Source organism: Corvus kubaryi, unplaced genomic scaffold (assembly GCF_017639235.1).
Source record: "Corvus kubaryi isolate FWS band 111438036 unplaced genomic scaffold, C.kubaryi_AGA036_p1.0 split2-37374, whole genome shotgun sequence".
In the NCBI taxonomy this organism is placed as follows: Eukaryota; Metazoa; Chordata; class Aves; order Passeriformes; family Corvidae; genus Corvus; species Corvus kubaryi.
Genome location: NW_024582082.1, coordinates 3,992,690 through 4,013,955, shown reverse-complemented (window position 1 = coordinate 4,013,955; position 21,266 = coordinate 3,992,690). Strand labels below are relative to the sequence as shown.

The 21,266-nt window shown below is 44.6% G+C and overlaps 1 protein-coding gene across 1 annotated transcript in view; it reads right to left on the bottom strand.

Annotated features, from left to right (window-relative positions):
- COL23A1 (collagen type XXIII alpha 1 chain) overlaps window positions 1-21,266 on the bottom strand; it is a gene marked incomplete at its 5' end in the record, with an annotated part of 188,572 nt that overhangs the window by 33,085 nt on the left and 134,221 nt on the right. The window contains 3 exons of the mRNA XM_042014529.1: window positions 484-510; window positions 13,724-13,750; window positions 17,017-17,024. Coding sequence (XP_041870463.1) covers window positions 484-510; window positions 13,724-13,750; window positions 17,017-17,024 — 62 coding nt within the window. The remainder of the gene's footprint in view (window positions 1-483; window positions 511-13,723; window positions 13,751-17,016; window positions 17,025-21,266) is intronic.

Sequence of the window (21,266 nt, the reverse complement as noted above, 5' to 3'; positions counted from 1 at the left end):
ACAGCTCATAAATTAATCCAGTCTGCTCCAAAAAGTGGACACTGGGCACCCTCAAGCAGTTCCCAGCTCAGATCCTTTGGAGGAAAATGGAACCCACTTTGGGATCAATTATTTTTATGGTATCACTCTGTAGTGCCAGGAGCACACAACCAAGATCACTGACATTGCTCTTTGAATGTGCTACTGGAGTTTATTCCCCAAATTTGGCCTGATGCTCATCTGCAGTCTGTGCTCGCCGAGCTGGCCCAGGAGGGGAAGAGGCAGCTGAGATGAGCTGACAGGTAAAGAAAAGTTCACTTCCAACTGTGCTGGCCAGCCCTGGCTCAGAATTCAAACTTGCATGGAGTATTTTTCCCAAGTACAATTGTCCCTTCTAAACAGTTATATATGTAGCAATAAATGAGCAATAGCTGAGATACTGCCTATTTATTGTGGAACAGCATGAACAAAGACATGTTATATTTGGCACTTAGTGCTACTTACTGGTTTGCCATCCAAGCCAAGAGGCCCCTGAAGAAGGAAGGAAAAGAGAGTATTATTAAAAAAAAAAAAGGGGAAAAAAATTAATTTACAGACAGCAATATCAGGCATACTCTGAAAGAAACTCTACTTACGTACAGTACAATCTTTGGCTATGATTCTATGATTTACCTAATCCTCCATCCATGCAATCCAGCAGGAAGGTTTCACAGAGGTACAGTAAGAGGCATCAAACAATTTGTAGTGTGAAGGAGCGTGAAAGGAAGCGACAGGATTAGTGACAGGGATAAGGTGACACTGCTCTGGCACTTCGCCTGGGACTCCCTGAGGTTTTGAAAGTCAAAAACAGCAGCAGTAAAACATGCCTGATTTGGTTAAACTGAGCAGATCCAAGAGTGATTCACATCGACCTTGGATCTGAACCATTTATTTTTGCTAAAGCATTCGGTTATCCCAGCTCTTCCTTAGGTCTCCTGTTTCTAGGGCTGCTGTATGAATATGGAAAATGTTTAATTCCACAGCATTTCTGGCACTTAAGCCATTAATTAACACCAAACCACTGAATGTGTGGGGCCAAAGGAAACATTGCTTTTGATGAGGGATGTGTGGAGGGAGGAAGCATAGGTGCTCTAAGGCCAAAGCAGCCCCTGTCATCAGCTGGCACTTCTGGGGACAAGAGACACACACGAGTTACTGTAAATCCACTGCCTGTGGCAAATGCAAGGGCTCCACCTGCAAAGCTGCGCCTTGGGATCAGCTCCTGCTCCCTCCTGCACCTGCCCTGCACAGCCACACGTGTGGAATATGCACATTCTCCTCCCAACATGCTGGGATGAAACATCTCCCACGTTACAGCCCTGGGAACCATGAGGATCTAACAAAGCAAATGGAGTTTGGACTATGGTACAGTGCTAAAGCACCAAGTTCTCTGTATTTCTTAGGGAACTGATTAGGGTGAGTATTTGTAGTTTATCTTATATCTGTGGTGGGGAAATTGAGCAAAGAGACAAAGGTGGGTAAGAGGAGGCCAATGGCTGCATTGAAAGAGCATCGTTCCAGCTCACAGCCATTGATAAGGAATAAATGGCCACTGATAAGGAATAAATCAGTCTGCAATGGCTATGCTGATGGAGCCTGGAATATGAAACTCTGGGGAACACAGCTCTGTTAGGAAAAAGAGGTAAATCCAGATCACCTGGGCAGGTCATCAGTACCTGAGTTACAAGGGATAGGGGACCTGTACAAGAGAAGTTCATGTGAAAATAAATGGGGATTTCTTTACACACGTGAGATTTCTGAAGTGGTCAAACATTGGTTATATTCCTCACATTATGTGGATTTTTTCTCATAAGGAACTATCAGTGCATGAGAGCTACACAGTGGTAATGGAAAATATAAATAAAGCAGTTTTATCTGTTAATGCAAAGGCTTGCAGGTCACAACAAAACTACCCCAACATCTCGTCCATACTTCATCTCACCTCAATTACTTAGATTCTAAAACCTGGGAATGGCATCAGGTTCATGCAGCTTCTTTCCTGGAACTATGATTGTTTGAGGTGATTGATCTGAAGCTCCTGATGCAACTCCCTGACTTCCAGAGGATCAGACATGGGATCTCAGCAGAGAACTGGCAGCACATTCAACTTCTCAGAGGAGTAGAAGTCCCAGAATTATTATTTTTTTCAATATAAAATGCCAGTTCTTCAGCTTTTAGCTATTCTTGTATCAGTCCACAAAGAGACATCCAGAAGCAAAAACAATGGCCTATTCAGAAGATGTTTGGGGGAAAGCATTTAATGCTTGAGAGAAACAATATCCATCAGGGTTCCAAAGGGGCTCTTGGCCAGCCACAGCACTGAATGGACAAGACTTAACACAGACCTTTAAGTGTCTTGTTAGTCTGGGCTGGAGATTTAATTGACTCTGCTCTACCTGCCCAGCCAAATGTCTGTGTGAGCAAGGCAGGGTTCCCAAGAGCAGCCAGGGGATTTCACGGGTAGAGCAGAGAGAACATGTGAAATCTGGGCTGCCTGACTTGACTGCCTGCAAATCTCAGGAGTGCCCATGTGCTGAGAGTGTTATTGTCTTTTATTTGAATTCTCCTCCATGTAATTTTAATTAAAGATGAAGCAATCTCTAATTTATTTGATAAACAAGGAACAGGAAAACAACAAGTAACCCTCTATTCCCTCACTTAAAACTAATATCTATAGAGATTTCATTTTGAGGGGACAAAAATCACTTCCACTTAAATAACCAGGAAAAGTGTATGAAAAAGGAGATTTTTCTCTTTGGACATCCCAAGCAATAGAAAGCATTGCAGTGGCTTTAGGCTGTGCTTTTTGTCCAGGGAGAAATTTCACTCATGCCTTCACCCACTCTTGATCACAGACCTTTGCTCTAAATCACACACACAGCGATCACACTTCACATAATTCTTTACTCACTACATCAAGAGGGGATGAACTTTCTGCCTAGGACCAACACAATGATTTAAGACAAGGTAGAAGGAAAATTTAATCAATTTCCCCCAAAACACAGTTCTGACCAAAACAGTCACTGCACTGGCTAAGTGGGACAAAATCCGTCAATCAAGGGTACTTGAAGGGAGACAACACTGTTGGGGTCCTAGACAACCCCAGAGCCCCCTCCTGGCTGGTAACCAACTCACAGCTCATTTTCTGACCACACACCAGTGAGGACCAGCTGCGTTCAGTGCCTGACCAAACCAGCTCCGTGGGACACCCTCCCCACTTGAAAAGAAAAATTGTTGCTTCAGTTTTGTAAAGAAAATACATCTGCAACATCTGTCTGGAGCCCTCAGGTTGCTGGGACAGGGGGAGCTGGGTTAATGGGGAGAGCTGGTGCCACGGAGCAGAGGTGAGTGATAATTGCAATTACATGCCTTGGTTTCACCCCTCACAAAGAGCAACACAGGCACAGGTGTTCCTGCAGGAATAACGATCCATGGTGATCCAGTGGTGCATCCCCCTTTGTCATCATCCAGGTGAGGACATTATTTATAAAATGTAATATATTTTATGGTATACATCGATGACATATTACTTCATGATATATAGTTGTACCTTGATGCTGAGAATGCAGACATGGGTCAGATAAGATGTCGAAGCTTGAGCAGAGCTTGTTACTGTATCATGTAGTCTTGATGCATGCCTTGGTTTTGCCACACAACATTTCAACTTCAGAGTAAGGGGCTACATTCAGATGCATTTTAAAACAAATTCTGATATATTTTTCATTTTGTTTCAGTAGAAAACTCAGAAGTCTTGAGATACAGCACCAAAATGCCACCTCTCCTTGCAAAAATGAGATTCACCCATTGCTGAGACCAGCTGAAGGCTTGAGAACAGTTTTGAGCTCACCAAAAAGGGAAGATGTGGAGCTTGCAAGCTCTGGTTCCAAAAGCTCTTCCAATAAATAACAAGCATTTCCTATGTACATCACTCACCTCTGGCTCAGAGCAAGCCAAGGTGCCAGCCTGGCTACCTGGCCCTCTGCTGTCCCCGCCAGCGCCCTCACTGCTGCTGGCAGGGATGGACTTGCTCTAGCAGCATTACAGGAATTTTAAGGGGGGAAAATATCTAGGGAAAACAAAGCCAGAGATTATTAAGAGGACAATCCTTCTGAGTTGGGAAATCTTCTCTCATGGTTATTTTTAATGTTTCCTGCTCTGCTAAAAATTAGCACGGGGTCGGAAGGAACCCTGCAGTCAAATTTTGACAAATTCAAAAGGCTGCCTTTCTATCCCTGTGGTTTCAAAAAAGGGTAGAATCTTATATTTTAAGGAATGAATAAAAGAGCATGACAGTATTTTACTACCCCTGCAAAGGGCCCTGGGTCATCTGCAGCACAGCCAGGGAACAGGGACCATCCCTTCCTATAGGCCACGCTGTAAATCCTCACAGGCGGGACAGTGTCTGCTGGCCACGCGGTTCCTCAGCACATTTCTGTGTGAGAAGAAAGCCTTGGCAAAAGCTGTGCCCAAGCGTGCCCTGCCAGACCCGTCACAAGGAAAGTGGAGGAAGGCAGCCAGGTTGCTGTGGCTGCTCCCAGCTTCCCAGCTGAAGGGAAAAGGGAGAAAAGGGACTGGGAAACAAAAAATGAACTGTGAGTCCCCTAAATAGCAGCTGAGAATCACTGGCACTAACTGTGAATAAACAGAGTCCAAGAGGCTTGCTCTGGGATGTCACCTCATCCTCCCTCCCTGAAGTCCTCAGTTCAGAAGGATCAGAAACCCTTACAAAATCACGAGTTTCTACTCCATCCAATACCACCTCTGCTGCGCTAATCGTTCGTCCTTTGAAATGCATTTAAATACATGATCTAATTTATTGTATATTGTTGTTTATTTTTTATCATTATTATTTATGATGCTAGATAAATTTATTACTACATTAAAAAACTTGTGAAGAGTATGAAATCGGTCATACAAGGAATTACCCCAAGCACACACCCCTCACTTTTGTGAGCCTGGAGGAGCCCTGGGCAGGAGGTTCCTCCTTCATCAGCCCTGACTTCTGGGTCTCCGGTGTGAGACCCCAAAATCGTATCACTCTGCAGCATGACATAACAATGGAAATATTCCTACCAGGAGCTGTCATGTTTAAGCATTAAGATCATTTATATCCCAATAGTTTCATGTTTAACTTTATATATAGTATGGAGGGCCTCAGTGCAATGGGATGGGGTTGCTGCACACTGGAACAGCCCTGCACTTCAAAATAAATAATATTTTTTAAGCATGAACATGATTATCAACAAACCTTTGCTAACAATTTTCTGTTTCTTTGTTTGAAAAAAACGATTTCAGTATTGTCCAACACAAATTCCCCTTTGCTCCACGACTACATGCAAACTGGAAACCCACTTTTCCATTACTAGATGATAGTTTTTGCATCATTTAAAAAAAAACCCAAACCAAACAGCTTCTACAATTTTCTTACAAGCACTAAACAGCAACGTTGATGAGACATGATTATTCTTTAATGCTTGCAAGACTAATTGTTTTCATTTGGAAACAAATTACACATGCAGGCCAAGGCCGCATCCTGCATGGCCTCAGAGCCAGGACCTCTTTGTTCAGCTAGAAAATCCCATTTCTTTTTATGAGGAAGGGCATTTAAGGGTTCCCCTAAACCTAATCTCCCTGCATGCAACATCCAATCCCAGTCTTGTGGGAGATCCCAAAAGATGGGGCTGCTCCGGGCAGTGGGATGAGCTGAGTCCCCCTCACCCACAGAGACCCCCAGCTGCAGCAACTCTCACCCCTCTCCCACGTTTCTTTCCAAAAAGGCCACCTGAGTACACCTTAAGCATCGCCTACAGAATCTGGTGGGGCTCAGCATCACCAAAACCTCAAAGGCTCTGAAATATATCTTCAGAGGGAACCATGTCCCACAGCCCAGGCTGCCAGGAATAAATCCCTCAATAGAGGTGTCAGGTAAATGATGCAGAGCAGCCTGATAAGAGCCAAGTGTGTGATAGCAAGACAACAAAAAACCCCACATATCTGTGCTCTATTAAAAAAAAAAAATCTGTCCACAGACTGCTGGGAGGCCTCTGCCCATTCTTTGATGGAAATGGAGCAGAGAGGAGCAGTAATTTGCTAGAAAACTTCACCCATAATGCAAACCAGACAGCTCTGCAAGGGAGCAGCCACCTCGGAGGCCGGGCTGGTCCCCGCCGGGCATCCGGCAGCCATGCAGAGCCAGCCTCTGCAGGGAGAGCCCCTCTCCCTTCCACAGGGCATGGACGCTCCCAGCATTTCTGAAAGCCTTGGGAAAGAAAGAAACAAACAGACAAAACCAGAAAAACCAAACCCCAACCCTATCCTCAGAACGTTTTTGGGGCAGTGCTGGGCTCTGACCCCTGTTCAGCCCCTCCTTTGCATCACTAGCCTGAGCTCACCAGAGTGCTTCAATTCCCAGCTGTCCTCCAGACATGTCAACCACATTCTGCAGGGTTTCAAATGAGATAAGGGACCTTTTTCCCTGCAGGAGCTGCCTCTTCCTTAACCACAAGATGTGCTGCATTCTGTCTGTGAACAGAGCTTCCTCTTTGTTTTGGATGTCTTCTCAAAGATGCTCAAGGAAAATATCTGGATTCAAACCTAACACTGACTGGTCCAAAGGGGTGGAAAACAAACACTGGGGTGGAAAACTAACACTGGGCTGGAGCTGCACAGGGCACTGCTTGGGTTTTCAAAGAAGGTCACTTGGAGATGCCAAAATAGGGCCAGTTTGTTCACTTGTCCCAGCACAGTGGTTCCTGGGCAGACATGCCAGACCACCATTTCAGAGGCAAGAACTCACTCATCTGTGCATCACATTGCACCAGCTTTCTTCCAAAACAGCAAAGTACTTTTATGAAAGAAAGAGTCCCCCGACTTCGCCCAAATTTCTGAGGCTTAAATGAGTTCCACGTGTTCTGCACAACTGCTTTCTTCAAGCACTTGAAAATATGATTTCTTTCTTTGCCTATAATCAGGAAATCTTGTCTCTGTTGGGCTTTGGATATATTTTTTAATGTCCACCTATGAGAGAGGAGATGGCCTCTGAGGTGGGAATGCAATTTTTAAGTAGGTAAGTACTTATTTTGGAAGAATGTTGGTGTTTCAAGTGAACACTTCAGCAACTTACTGCCTTTACAGTCTTTCCACACCAGTGTCATTCCTGGTTGACAGCTTCTGTTTGGATTACCTCTCTCTGGTGGTTCATGAGAAAACTTCTCTGAGTTTTCCTCTGCCTAGACACTGAGCCTCTCTACCACAGGGCTGGACCCAAATGCACTGGAAACAGAGATGCAGACCCACCAGCTGCACTCAACACTCAAGGCAGGGAACCAGAGGAAAAGCAGAAGCCAGAAACCAAACCTCTGCCCTGCTGGTGCAATTTGGGCTGCAAAGTTCTCCTTGCCATTGCTGTCAGCACCTTCACCAGGCCGTCTCTTCTCCCTATCCAGAACCACTGGAAACACAGAGGATAAATAAATGTATCTGCAATTCCTCTACTGGGTGGGATATAAGACAACTTTTTATTATCCCTGTGGAAGAATTACCTCTAAATCAAAAGGAAAATAAACTGCTGCCATGAAGAACTGGTCTTCACAAAATCATTGTTGTTTCCACATCAGAGGGCCAGCAAATGGATGTAGCAGGAAAACACGCTGGATCTGCTTTCCCTGTTTAAAGAGAGTTTTCCCTCTAGGCAAATAATTACGTGAATTGGCCACAAAACTGATATTAAAATAAAATGAAAAGGATTGGAACTACAAAGTTTGCCTTGTAAAATGAATGTTTGGTACTTCTGTCTTTTGGGCTCTTACTGGGAGAGGTATGTGTTCAAATGACTTCACGCACAGGAGATGCTCCTTGAAGTCTGAATATTTACGAATAAAACATGAGAACAAACACAGGACTGAACCCTAAATTACAGTTATGACCTTGATTAGCCTAGCTAAGAAAACTAAATACTTCACCAACAGACGCCTCCATCACACCATACAGTGTTTAAAATATCCAAGTCTAGCAATGCACAAACAGCCAAAACACCCATGCAATGTGTTTTGGACACCACAGGCAACTGCATCTGTGCTTGAGCTACCACACAAGGTCTGGAAAGCAACTGTCTACTGCAAAAAACCAGGAAAAAATGGGGTCCACACAGCCCATGAGATCTGACCACATAGCATGGCCTCACATGGGATTTCTGGCAGCCCTCCTGAAGAGTTAAAACACTGCCTGCTGCTCTGGTTTGTGCATGGAGCAATCCCAGTGCTACACAGGGCTCCACCAGCCACTCTGCCAGGCTGCACCCTGAGCACACCCAAGCAGCACTTGGAGATAATTGCATAGGTGGAGGCAACTCATAGAGACATCAGGCAGTTCAGTTCTAAGTTACTCCTACAGTTCTCGTAAAACTGGTTTGTTATTAATGCCACATCTGGCCTTCTGGTGTAGCCATTTCCAAAATGACTGGTTAAGTGCATGCCTTGGAGCTTTCTGGTAAAAAAGGAACCACAATGGCACGGAGGAGCTGCCACCAGGAACAGGCTAAGGCATGTGTTCCTCATTTCCCACACATCATCCTGTCTGCATTCATATTACATTTATGGGTCATACATGAAAAGCTTGCACAGACTTTCCCTAAGTTGTCTACTAAATGAAATTCTTAATTGCTGCGGGGAGAAAACCCCTGACTCCTCTGTTTATGGTCAAGGTCTAGAGCTGTAACCAAAGTCAGTGTACCAGTGCTGGGTTTTTATAAGTCAGGGAACCATCTTCTACACGTGCTTCTTCAACCCCTTTCACAGACATCAGCCTAGAAAAACACATTTGGCTTCGCTTTATGTCTTGAAAATTAATTAAAACCAGAGTTTTACCATCCTTACCAGTTGATTTCTGGCTTATATATTACAGCTGACTTCAGTAGATAACTCTGGATTTACAACACTGCAGCCAAAGGAACATATTAGCTCACTGTCCAAAGCTCCCAAAATAAAAGTTTCTGAAGATGCTGACCTGCTTAGCTCCAACAGCATCTTAGCATGCACTGGACTATAAATACATGAGAATAGCCTGTACAGGAGTACCCCAATTCCGACGGAACAATTATTCCCCAAAATGAAATGCCAGCATTGAGCAATGCCTGTGTCGTGACTCTTTTTTGCCTGAAGTCCATTAGTTGATTATATTGGTGTAGTTGCCTGTCATTAGGAAAGGACACTATCAGTCACAGAATCATGGGATGGTTTGGGTGGGAAGGAACCTTAAAGACGGTCTAGGCCCCACTCCTCTGCCATGGGCAGGGACACCTCCCACTATCCCAGGATGCTCCAAGCCCCGTCCAACCTGGCCTTGAACACTTTCACGGATGGGGCTACAGCTTCTCTGGGCACCCTGTGCTAGGACCTCACCATCCTCACAATACAGAGTTTCCTCCCAGTATCTCATCTAACCCTGCCTTCTGTCAGTGGGAAGCCATTCCCCTTGTCCTGCCACTCTAGGCCCTTGTAAATAGTCCCTCTCCAGCTCTCTTGTCGCTCCTTCAGGTACTGCACAGCTGCAATTAGGATGTCCCAAAGCCTTTTCTTTTCCAGGCTGAAAAATCTCAATTCTATCAGCCTTTCCTCATAGCAGAGGTTCTACATTCCTCTATTTATCCTGGTAGCCTCCTCTAGACTTGCTCCAACAGGACAATGTGTTTCCTGTGCTGGGGAGCCCAGAGCTGGATACTCAGTGCTGAATTATTTTCAGTAATAAGCTGCATTACTTCTAAGCAGGCAGAACATTAAGTCTTTTCTCCCTGCCTTCCCAAAAGGTTCCCACTGCTGCAAGAGATGGGCAGGACAATGCCTGGGTTCTTCCAGGCAACACACAAGTGATTAACAGAATTCAGAAGGCAAACATTACACACCAGAGGAATAAAATGAGTAACACCGCTCAACTAAAAATAAATTCTAGTATTCTAAGGGAAATGTATAAAATAGGAGACAATTCTGTTTCACATCATACTTTTCTTCCGCTAAGCCTCTTCCCTGATCTGCTTTCTATTAATGAAGACATGCACATGAAGTAATTCCCCTCATTAATCAACTTCATTCTTTTGGTTTCTTCCCACTTGAAGTGACAGTCCTCCATTTGGGATGTCACGTAGCGGTGTAGCTGAGACTGATTTTAGGGATGAGTAGTAGAGGCAGATGAAACTCTCAAGAAACAGAGACTTTGGCTTCAAAAGGCCTCTCCAGTAAATGGAGAGAGAGAAGGGAATGGGTTCTGGTGAACCACAAAGGCAGCCTCTCACTGGGAAAGAGAAATACCATGTAGGAGAGCAACTGAGGAGTTTGAAGGCAAGTATAGAACCATCCCTGCATGAGGCAGGGAAAGAGATGGGGGCAAGGCTGCTAAGAGCACTGCACAGCCACTGCTTAGAATCACTGAATCATTCAGGTTGGAAATTACCTCTAAGATCATCAAGTCCAATCATTAACCCAGCACTGCCAACCCCACCACTAAATCAAGAGCCACATCTTTTAAATCCCCCCAGGGACAGTAACTCCACCACTTCCCTGGGCAGTCCGGACCAACGCTCCACAACCCTTTTGGTGAAGAAATGTTTCCTAATATCCAATTAAACAGCTGTGTAATGCAGAGATCCTCCTGCTCTGAAAGGCCAGTTCAAAGCCTACTTGCAGTTCAGCTCTCCCATCTGCTCCTCATTTTCTCCTTTTCCTCCTGCCCACATGCAGCTGGCCTGCCCTGCTCACGAAAGCAGCCACAGCCCCAGTGCACCAGCTCTCTGCACACCCAACCCCTCCCTCCCCTCCCAGCTTCTTGAGGACAAATGACCCCGACACGCTGACAGCACATCAAGTCAAGGGGAACCACTCTGCAGCAAGGATGCTCCTTGCCTCAGGAAGCACAGCCTGGGACATGTCCCAAGGGATCCCAGTCCCAGGGCCTGCTCCTGCCCAACGAGAAACACATTTCCATCACTGTGGTGGCTGCACATCTGCTTTTCCTCCGCTGGCCTTGTGCAAGCCTGAGCTCAAGGCAGCTGTATGGCAGCATGGCTCCTGCCTCACCATGGGCATCAGAAAAGTGTTTTCCTTAACCTGCCCCCAGTATCAAAAGTTAAACTATTATCTACTAAGTCTTTGTTCTTCTGTCAAATCTGGCCCAAACGGGCCAAGCTGAAATGTTACTGGTGAAAGAGGAGAGAAGACAGACCCATACAGCCCTTATACTGAAATTCAGGCTGAGGTATGTGCTGTGATCCATGATCAGTGCGATGTCAAAACCAAATCAAACAAGAGCAGAAGAGCAACAAATCCCAACATCCTTCATAGCTGTTACGACAATGTTAGTAGGATATGCCATAGGGTTAGAAACGGAAACCAAATCCTCTATGGGATTTCAAAAGTAACAGTAAACCTACAGAACTTTATAAAGAAAAAAACTGATTCTGCTGTAAAGTTTTATTGTAAGGCTCCAACCTCATCTTAAGACATTAAATATAAAAATATTGAAATCATCTCAGAGAAGCTGTTTTCTCTTTCGGCCCCATTTCCAGAGCTCCGGATCACTTCATCCCTTTAAAGCTTCCTTTGCTTGCAGCTCAGTTATAAACTAGCAGCTCAAAGCACTGCTGGCCACACACCACTTAATATCCACCTTCTACCTCTGCATTTCCACCACATCCACCCCTTGAAACAGCTCAGAGTTTATTTGATCACCCTGAAGGGAACTAAATAATTAAATTCATTTGAATATGCAACTAGATTTAATAAAACCTGTCCATACGCTTCTGCTGAATAATACCCTCAAGCGTGCTTCATGTTTAGTTTCCTCCTTTTTCAGGTATACATATTGCTTTGGAAATACAATTATCCTCACCTCCTTATTAGATAAAGTTAATTAGTGCAGCCACAGCCACATGGATGTAGTAATTCAGTGTCTGATGGTTTCAAAGTCAGGATGTGACCAGCCCCACAGCTCACCTAGACCAGGTTCTGGGGGTAAGAGAGAGGAGGAAAAACCTTGTGGTGATGTTAATGCCATTTTCCCACTGCAGATGTGGCAGCACAGTTGAGGTCACTGCCACTCCCTTGCACCATCCAGGAGTGCTGGAGCATCACCAAAATCCCTCTGCAGGAGCTGGGACAGGCAAGGTGCCAGGCTGCCCATGGGGACTGTGGTGATGCTCTGTCCTGGGGAACAGCCCGTTTCCTCCCAGGGTTTCTGGTTTTCAGAGCTTTGCAACTAAACCACATGACTGAGACATGAAGGGACAAACCTGCCAAGGGCACTGGCTAATCCAGCAGTGTTTGTCACATCCCACAAGGGCAAAAACTGCTCTAAAACTGACATTAAACAGCCCATTAGGGTGAAATGTTCACATCCTAACTTCTAATAAAATAAACTCTTCATTTCCAACAGACCCCTGAGGCATCTGTTCAACCTCCTGGCTCCAGCATCTCAGGGGCTGCTGCAGGCAGGTGCCACCTGAGGGAGACAAACCCCGTTCCTGGACACAGGAGCCCTGCCTGCCCACAGCCTCCCCTCCCTCCCCTCACAACAAATTTAATCTGTCCTAATCATTTGGTGGAGTACATTCATGTCAGGGATGCCACGGCAGCATAGGCTGGTTCTGCAAAATTAACCCCATCTCCCACCTCTCTCTTTCTGGGGAAACACCACTGTCCTCCCCAGGGAGGATCACAGGGGTCCAGGGGAAGGGAAAACTGCAAATAGCCCTGGAATTCCCTTCCAATCCTCCTCTCTTGAGCTCCCTGACACACATAAAACTCAATAGATGTTTCTATGGTTTCTGGGCACTCAAGGGGAGCCAGGCCAGGGCATGTGGTGGCAGAGACAAGGAGGGAGTTTTTCTAACACACCCATTCAGGGGACAAAAAAAAAGAAAAAAGGACAAAAAAAAGAAGGAGAAAAAAAGGGAAAAAAAATAGGAAAAAAGGGCATCAACCACAGGAAGGAGAAGGCCAAGGATAGCCAAGAATCCCCTTCCAGAGCAACAGGCAGTGCAGGATTCACCGCATCCATTCAAAAAGCAGGAGCAGAGATGGAAACTCTCTCTCCATGCCATGAGCATGGAGAATTCACACAGTATTTTTTACCAACCCCTTACACCAAGGGAGTGCTTAGGAGTCGCTCCCTGATGGATGAGCTGCTGAGCCCCTTGGAGCTGGAGCACTGTGGCCAAGTGCATTGATGAGGATGAGGAGAGCCAGCCTGAGGTTTGGGATCTGGCCAGAACAAGGACTCCCTCCCCCTCCATGTCCAGCAGGTCAGCTCTGCTCCCAGGGAAAAATTTTTGGATATGGGCAAATGAGGATCCATCTCAACACCTGAGGCTCTTTCACCAGTGTCCCAAGATTTGATCCCTTACAGTTCTAAGTGGGACAAACCCCAAAGCCTTCACTTGCTTTGCAGTCCAGTGAACTCTTAGGCAAGAGCATAAATGCAACCATGAAAGGGCTCAAGTATTTCATCCCTATAAACATTAATGGAAATTATTGCTCAGGCTTTTAAGTTTTAAGGCTAAATCCCTCAAAAGCTATTGCTAATGAAGAAAGAGCGAAGAAGTGAAAAAAAAAAGGAAGCTTAAAACAGGCAAGGAAAGTCATGAGTCACAGAAAAAGCTGGAGAGGACCACAGAGCACAGGTTAGGAAAGAATAAAAATAAAAGGAGTAGTGGAGTTACCGGGTAACCATCACGTCCTGACTGCCCCTGTGGGGGGGAACAAGGGAGACAAGTCAGTCAATGCACCTGGAGCAGCTTGACATCACATAGCAGCAGGCAGGACATGGGGCCATCTGCTCTCCAGTCAGCCCTGGCACTAAACTCCAGAGAAACCTCTTGGGGCAACTTTCCTATCAGAAAGGTCACACCTACAGCGTATTTTCCCTGGATTTTGATCTCCTGTTCCCCTTTGGCTACTTACCGCCGGTTTTGCCAACTTGCACCCATCCCTGCTGCCTGTGCCCAGCCCCTGCTGCCCCTGAAGCCATGGATATGCATGGCACACACTGGATCCTGGCCATACACGTGCCCTAGGATGGGGGTACAAAGAGGAAAGGAAACACCCAGGTGTTGGGGAGAGGCTGTGGAGGCTGCAGCTGCTGAGCCAGCAGCCAGGACAGCAATCACTGAGCTTCAAACTCCTGTTCCAGCACTTGATTTGGTGAAGGTCTGCCCCTCTTAGATCCATTAACTTCCTTGCAGGGTGCAGCTCTCCCAGCTCACATCTAAGCTTTGCTTTACTTTGCAATGAAGCAGAAAGCACAGCTGATGCCGCGGGGAAAGACCCTACTGAAGTTCCTGGTAGCACCTGCAGGATCAGCAGAATAAAACACAGCCCATTCAGGACATTTCACCTTTTGTGCTCTCCTCGGGAGGTTCCCAGAGGTGTTTACAGCCCGAGCTGCTGTTAACCACGCCATGAGCTACAGCAGAGCCTGTACAGCTTGCTGTACAGCAGAGCCTGCTGTGAGCCAGACCGACGCAGGTTCCCGGGCAGGAGCTGTTCAGTATTAGCTGGTACACAAACAGGCAGTAAGGTGAGTATCTGGCACAGCAATGCCATCTGCTACCAAAAACACAGGTTGTGTCAGCGTACTGTGGGTACAGAGTCAGAGTCAGGCTTTTCTCACGGCATGGAACAGCTCCAGCAGTCCCCTCCACACCACACACAGGGGTTCTCCCTTCTCCTAAGTACCCCTGCGGCTGTAACGCCTCCTGCAGCACTCCTGATTCATCCAGAAACAGCACCGACTTCAACAACCGCCTATTTAACCAATTACGGTCTTGGGATAAAGTGCACAGGGAGATTTTTATGAAGATGTATGGCAGTGGAGCACACACAGATATATAGGAAACACTTGGAACGCCCTGCCCTCACTTGCTGGTGAGTTCCCTAGCCAGCACAATAACACATAATGTGTTTGCTAATATCTGTGACTGTAAATGTTTAATTACAGTCTGTGGTAAGTCTATATTTCAACTGCAGAAATTTCCTACCCAGCATGTGATTTTAATACTCTCCAAAACAGAGGTTTTATAGCATATCTGAGCAGAATACCCCTTACTCACAAACAAGACAATCAATCATCCATCAGCCACAAATCCTGTACCACAAATCCTGTACCACAAATTCTAATAATTTTATATGCATAACTAACTTATGACAGCCAAAAGAATAAAATACTAGAACAACTGCTACTAGGGAACAACAGAATTGAGGATACAGTTAGAGCAGTGTGATGCTGTACATGTAAGAAGTAATCAATTCCTTCTGGCCAAAATCAAGAAACAGAAGAAACTAATAAATGCAGTACTGTTGAAATAAAATAATATTGTGGTTCTGTGGGTTCTAGGACTTATTTTATATTATGCTTAAAGAAGTCTCTGGCAAATACTACTTATACTAAAAAGCAGGATTAAAAAAAACCAAAACCAACCAACCAACCAACCAACCAATCCCACCCAAACCAAAATTAACTAAACCAGGAGTTGTCTTTCAAAGAAGGGCAAGGGGAGAGGAAAGGAAAAAAAAGGTCTTGTTTGTGTTAAACCTCTCCTGTGCTCCATTTGCAATTCAATAGTGCCGTGGGAACCAGGAAATGAAACCAACTAGAGACAAAGAAAAATTAATAGTGCACCATATGTTGCCTGTGTTGGATCGCCATAATAAACGTGACCAGACAGCACACGTGAGGCAGCAACGCACCCGGCTGCGTGTGGGCTGATAACAGCCTCTGAGCACAACCCAGCAGCTACACAAATCCATTTCAAACGAGCCAAAGTGCTTCAGTCAAGGCGAAAATGTCTCTTAAGTTCTATATATGGAGTTTTAGTAAGGCAGTATCCTCTTTATTTGTAATCCCAAATAATCGTTTTGCTCAACCCCCTCTTAAGTCTTTACATTAAAAAAATGAATTTGAAATAGAAGTAAAAATTCAAAGGGTTGAAAACCTCAATTAAACTCACAGGCAATGCTGCCAATCCCAGGAAAACCAAAGCCACGATGCTGGGACAGCCCCTACGCTTCATGTGCACTCCTTGTCACCAAAACTGGAAATTTATTAGCCCAGGAAAAGTTGCCAAATTTATTTTCCCTAAAATGAGCCCTTTTCAACCCAGTGGGGATCTATAGGAAGAGAACAACATGAAGAAATGCCTCTGTTGGTGCAATGACAGACAAGGAAATGTGGCTGCTAACAGCCTGCACCTCTCCTCCTCCTCCTCCTCCTTTGGGGGAAGAAAGGTAGAAAACCAGAAGCACCTAATACCCATAATTTACTTTTTAAACCAACCCTCAGCAACTTAGAGGGCACAAACAAAACATACATTCTCACTCCAAAACCAGCAGGAGAACAACAGATTTGGATGTGGTGGCACAGCCAAAGGCACGTCTGAACATTTGAAAGGAGGAGTTAACACATTTTCAACTATTACCCCTTCAAACAACTATTTGCCCATAAATTTTCTGGTTGCATTGGTAGGAATGCTCATTATTCTACCCAAGACTTCAAAGAAAGAAGCAAGCAAGCTATGGTTTTCCCTCTAGCCCCCCTTGTGAGGCAACCAAACCCATATTAAATGCTGGAAACACAACAGATAAGAAAAGCAAGACAGAGCTTTAGAACCAATAAACCCACTAACACGTTAAAATATTAGTACAGCGCTCTTTCTGTTAAATAGAGGCAGACTAAAGAACTCTCTAAAGGGAAAACTTGTTTTTACTGAATATTTTCTGAGTTTAAAATTACTGGGAGTCCCTTGAGGCAGCAAGTTAAACATTTTAAAATTCACCCCCACACATACCCCCCATTTCTCTACAATCACAAAAAAAAAAATACAGCAGCATCTGGTACCAATTTTGTTTGCAGACACACCTCTACCAAAAAATGCTGTGCTTTTGCAAGGACACTGAAAGGCAGGGGAAGGGGAAGCCTTAACTTTGTTGATCCAACAGTAAAATCCACGATACTTACTGCAGGTCCTGGAAAACAAAAGAAAAACAAAGAAAGAACGAGTCAGTTGCAAAGAAGAAATATAATCTGATAAAGCAGCACATAGCAGGAACCAACATCAGAATGATTTGGGACTTTTCAGTCTAATTCCCATGCAATGACTTTCTAGATACACTCAGCACCATCCACGTCCTCCTGTCACAAGACCATTTGACCTGTGCTGCTGGCACAGCAGTACTGACAGGGTAAAACCACTCTTTTCCCATCTTTTCCACAGCACGATTGTTTTCTCTCCTCCCACAATACCCTGGGCACCTCACAAGGCAGGGCCCACATGCAGGGCATCAGGGCCTTGGGCACCACCTGTGGCCAGCAAAAAGGAGACAGACATGGCCAGAAAAATGTGCAAATTTTTATTAATAAAATCTGTATTTTCACCATGGACCATATTTACCCTTCAGATATAGGAACAGAAGATAAGCTCACAAAAGCCAGAGGAGCAGTGTAGTAGGGTCCTGACAAGGACAGTGCTACTGCTTCCACAGACCCCAAATGTTGCTGTTGAATGGTTCCCATCTCTCCCTGACCTCAAAACACGTCACACAACCCCACAGCCCTGTGTCACCCCCGCTCATGTTCAGAGGCAGCCAGTGGACTGATGCACAGTGCCTTAGCTCCAGGGAAACACCCCTCACACCTGCCTTAGGCTTCGGCTGCCAGCGGCACAGTCTGAACCTGGCATTAACAGCAGTAGAAAAAGAAACATTTCCCCATATTCCCCAGCAGTGCAGGGTGTTCCCCACCAGCCACACCAATTTCTGCAGTTTTCCTACTGCTTTCCCAAACTGGTGCTGCACTGAGGTGAACGCTGAGCCCTAATCCAATGCAATCCACATTCCACTCCTGTTCACGAGGCAGCCTATAGCTCTGTTTGGGATCTCTTCATGCTCTGATTCTTGCCTGATCAAAACCAGAAACCAGGCACAATTAGGAAAGAAAAAAAAAATGTGGGAAAACTTAAAATGGAGGGGGAGGGAAAAAAAAAAGCTTTATTCATCTTATGTTATTCAACAATATTATTCAAGAAGCATATTTTAAGCCAATGCCTTTTCAAGGATTTTAAAATTTGTTTTAAAATTAAAAACATTACCAAGCTGAATTTAAAAAAAACCAAACAAGCCTAAGAATGAGGAGTGGCAGCAAGTAATGACTGGCAATGCACCAAGAACCATCCCACTGACCTGTGTCTGTCACCTGAAGGGGGTCAGTGCCACACAGCCACAACAGAGTGCCTGGCTACACCTGGGGCAGGGACAACCTCCACGTCTCACTCCAGGCCACAAGCACAGGGGCTTAACTTGCTCTCCTTGGTTTAATTTCTTCTGAATACAGAAGCCAATGGCTCTATGCCAATTTATTAACTGAGATTCATAAACCTGATTTATTAACTCACTTACACCAAGCTACCCACAAAAGCCCTTTTGTAGAAAAGTCAAGAGTAAGTCTCAAAGAAGTGGGCAGGAAATTATTTTAATATGGGATTTCAATCATGTACCAATTATAATCTCTTTGGAATTTGTTGCCTACTTTCCTTTTCTCAGCTACTGTTTTTTTCTCCCCAACATGTGCAGGCAAGTGCTCTTTCAAAGTGCTTCCTCCTCCCAAATCCAGGAATCACAGTTGAATAGGGGGGTTCTGCATATGCACCCTGGGATGTTCTCCACCCCCATCAGTGGAGTTACACCAATCTTTCACTGTGCTGTTGGCGAATTGAGGCTCAATAAATCTTCATTAAGGCATAAAGTGAAACCTATCGAACTGATCTTTTCTCCTCCTAAGAACAGCATCACTTTCTGGTTTGCTGAACATGTTCTTAACAGCCCAGCCACAAGGCACTTGTTTCCTATAGAAGAAAGTCAAATATTTTGCAATTAAACAATAAATAAAGAAGCAGATCCTGTACCCAGGGGCTGCCCCTCATCCAGCCATCTCATCATTGTGGACACATTGTGCAAGAGATATGCTCTTTTCAAAGCAATTTGCCAGAATTTGCTGCTAACCATTTTGACTAGTGAGAATCAGTTTGAGAGGCTGAAAGGAATAATCAAATTCTTCTTACAACAAATAGAAGTTGGAAACAGCCTTTGTGTATTGAAAACTAACTTAGGGGCTGATTTCAGAAGGAAGAGGAGAAAGACAAAAATAACTTGCAAATGCACAGATTTTGGTCTGTGATTGATTTACCCTGAGCAGGGATGATGCTGCTATAACCAGGAGGGAACAGCTTGTGCTCAAGCGTGCAAGGGCATGGAGATATTTGGAAACACCAAAAGATTCCTTAAGAACATGGACAGCTGTGCTAGCAGGAGGTGAAAATCAAAACTCATTAAAAATTAATGACCCAGATTTCCTGATTGACCAACTTTAATGTTTTGTATATCCAAAGCCCGAGCAGATCACAGTGGCATCATCCCCAGCAGTACACAAACATATGGGAAATGACAGGTCACAGTCATTTATTTCCAAGTATTTTTTCAGCTTGGAAATTTTGGGATAAGATATTTCTGTTAAATCTGCAAATCATTTATTGTGCAAGCTCTCCCACCATGAGAGGAGAGAGCCAGGCAGGGGAAACAAAACCAGCCAAACATTCCCAACAGCTCAGGAAGAGTCAGAGGTGACTTTGCTGCAACTCTAAAGGGCAAATAGCCCATCCCCAAGGTAGCAACCATGCATCTGTGGCCACCTGAAGATGTAAAAACATTACAATACAAAAAAATCTGTATTAATACATAGTTATGTGTACTTATACCCACACAATATGTATATACATACACACAGAGTTATTAATTCAGGATGCTGGAAGGGGAGTAACTGAGTCATGGGTAACAACAGAGAAGGACAACTGCTACAGTCATAAGGAGTCACAGAATCTGGGAAAAAGTATTTGTCCCTGTGTGGTGACCTCTAACTCCTATCTATGCCTGGGGCACGCAGTGAATATGCTCTCCTAGCAGAGGCTCATTACTGAGAGCATATGTGGGACAGATTAGATTTGTCCTGAAGTTCAGCAGAAAAAGAACTCCTTGGGTATGAGGTTGGCACAGGCAGTTCATAGTGAGAAATATGGGGAGCAATAGAAATCCCTGGATAAATACAATTTTCTGTGTGATTTATTCACATGCAGCTCATGTGCACTTACTGAATAACAACTGTATATTTACACTTGTCCCCTCAATCACACAGCCAATGGGTTTGAAAGTGTAAATCTTGATATGTAAAATATGGGGTTTTAAGTACATGTAAGGCTGGGAGAGAAATAACCCTTCCCTGGATAGAAATCACTTTTTTTTTTCTTTTTCCTTTTAAAAAAGCTTTAGATTCTTTCTTGTTCCAAATCAGAATATTTGCACAAACAGAATAGCTGTAAGAAAACAGCCCACCCAAAAAAACCAAGAAATCCCTTTGGATTAAGTCTTTGTTAGAAGTTCAAATTAAGGCAACACTTGTAGCATAACATAAATTTGGAAAGAAAAAGTCATGGGTGGTGAGCAGGAGACTTTTACCCCAATTCACCAATTTCGACACATTTCCCCAAAAATTGCTTTTGAAATAAAAACATTTTGTAAACAAAACTTTTTCTACCAGAAATTATGCCAAGTCAGGATTTTCCAATGAAATAGCACTTCATCAAAAAAATGCTCTTTCAGGCCCACCTGTAAAGGCAATTTTGTGCCTAAAACCCCCAGCGTTTATCCCCCTGGGCTGTAGCTGTGCACAGCTGATGCAGACAGGTGCTACCCAACACCCCAGCCATCAGCTTTGGCTGTTTGTGTCCTGAGGCAGCTCTTGCTTCATATGAGGAGAGCAGAGCCTTACTCAGAGACTCCCCAAATTGAACATTTCGTGGGGATTGTCTCCTGCTTTATCTTGAGAGATTTTGAGCTTCGGATCAGTTTTTGGATCAATCTTCAACTCAGAGGAAGAAAGCAGAATGATATTACAAGAGACAAGTACATCATCTCCCACCATCTACTTGTGCAAAGACTTTGAACCAATACTTCAACTAAGCTCCCAAATCCTGGATCCTATTCATCCATCCTTCAGGAACACCCCAGCATGGCTCAATCGTTAAAAAAAAATAAACACAAAGCCCTGTGAGGGCTGTGCATCCGTGTCCCATCCCACTCACACAGCACCAGCTGGCAGCAAGAGGGGAAGCAAAACCTCCCAGGTCCCTGGCAGAAATCCTTGTTATTTCACAAACGCTC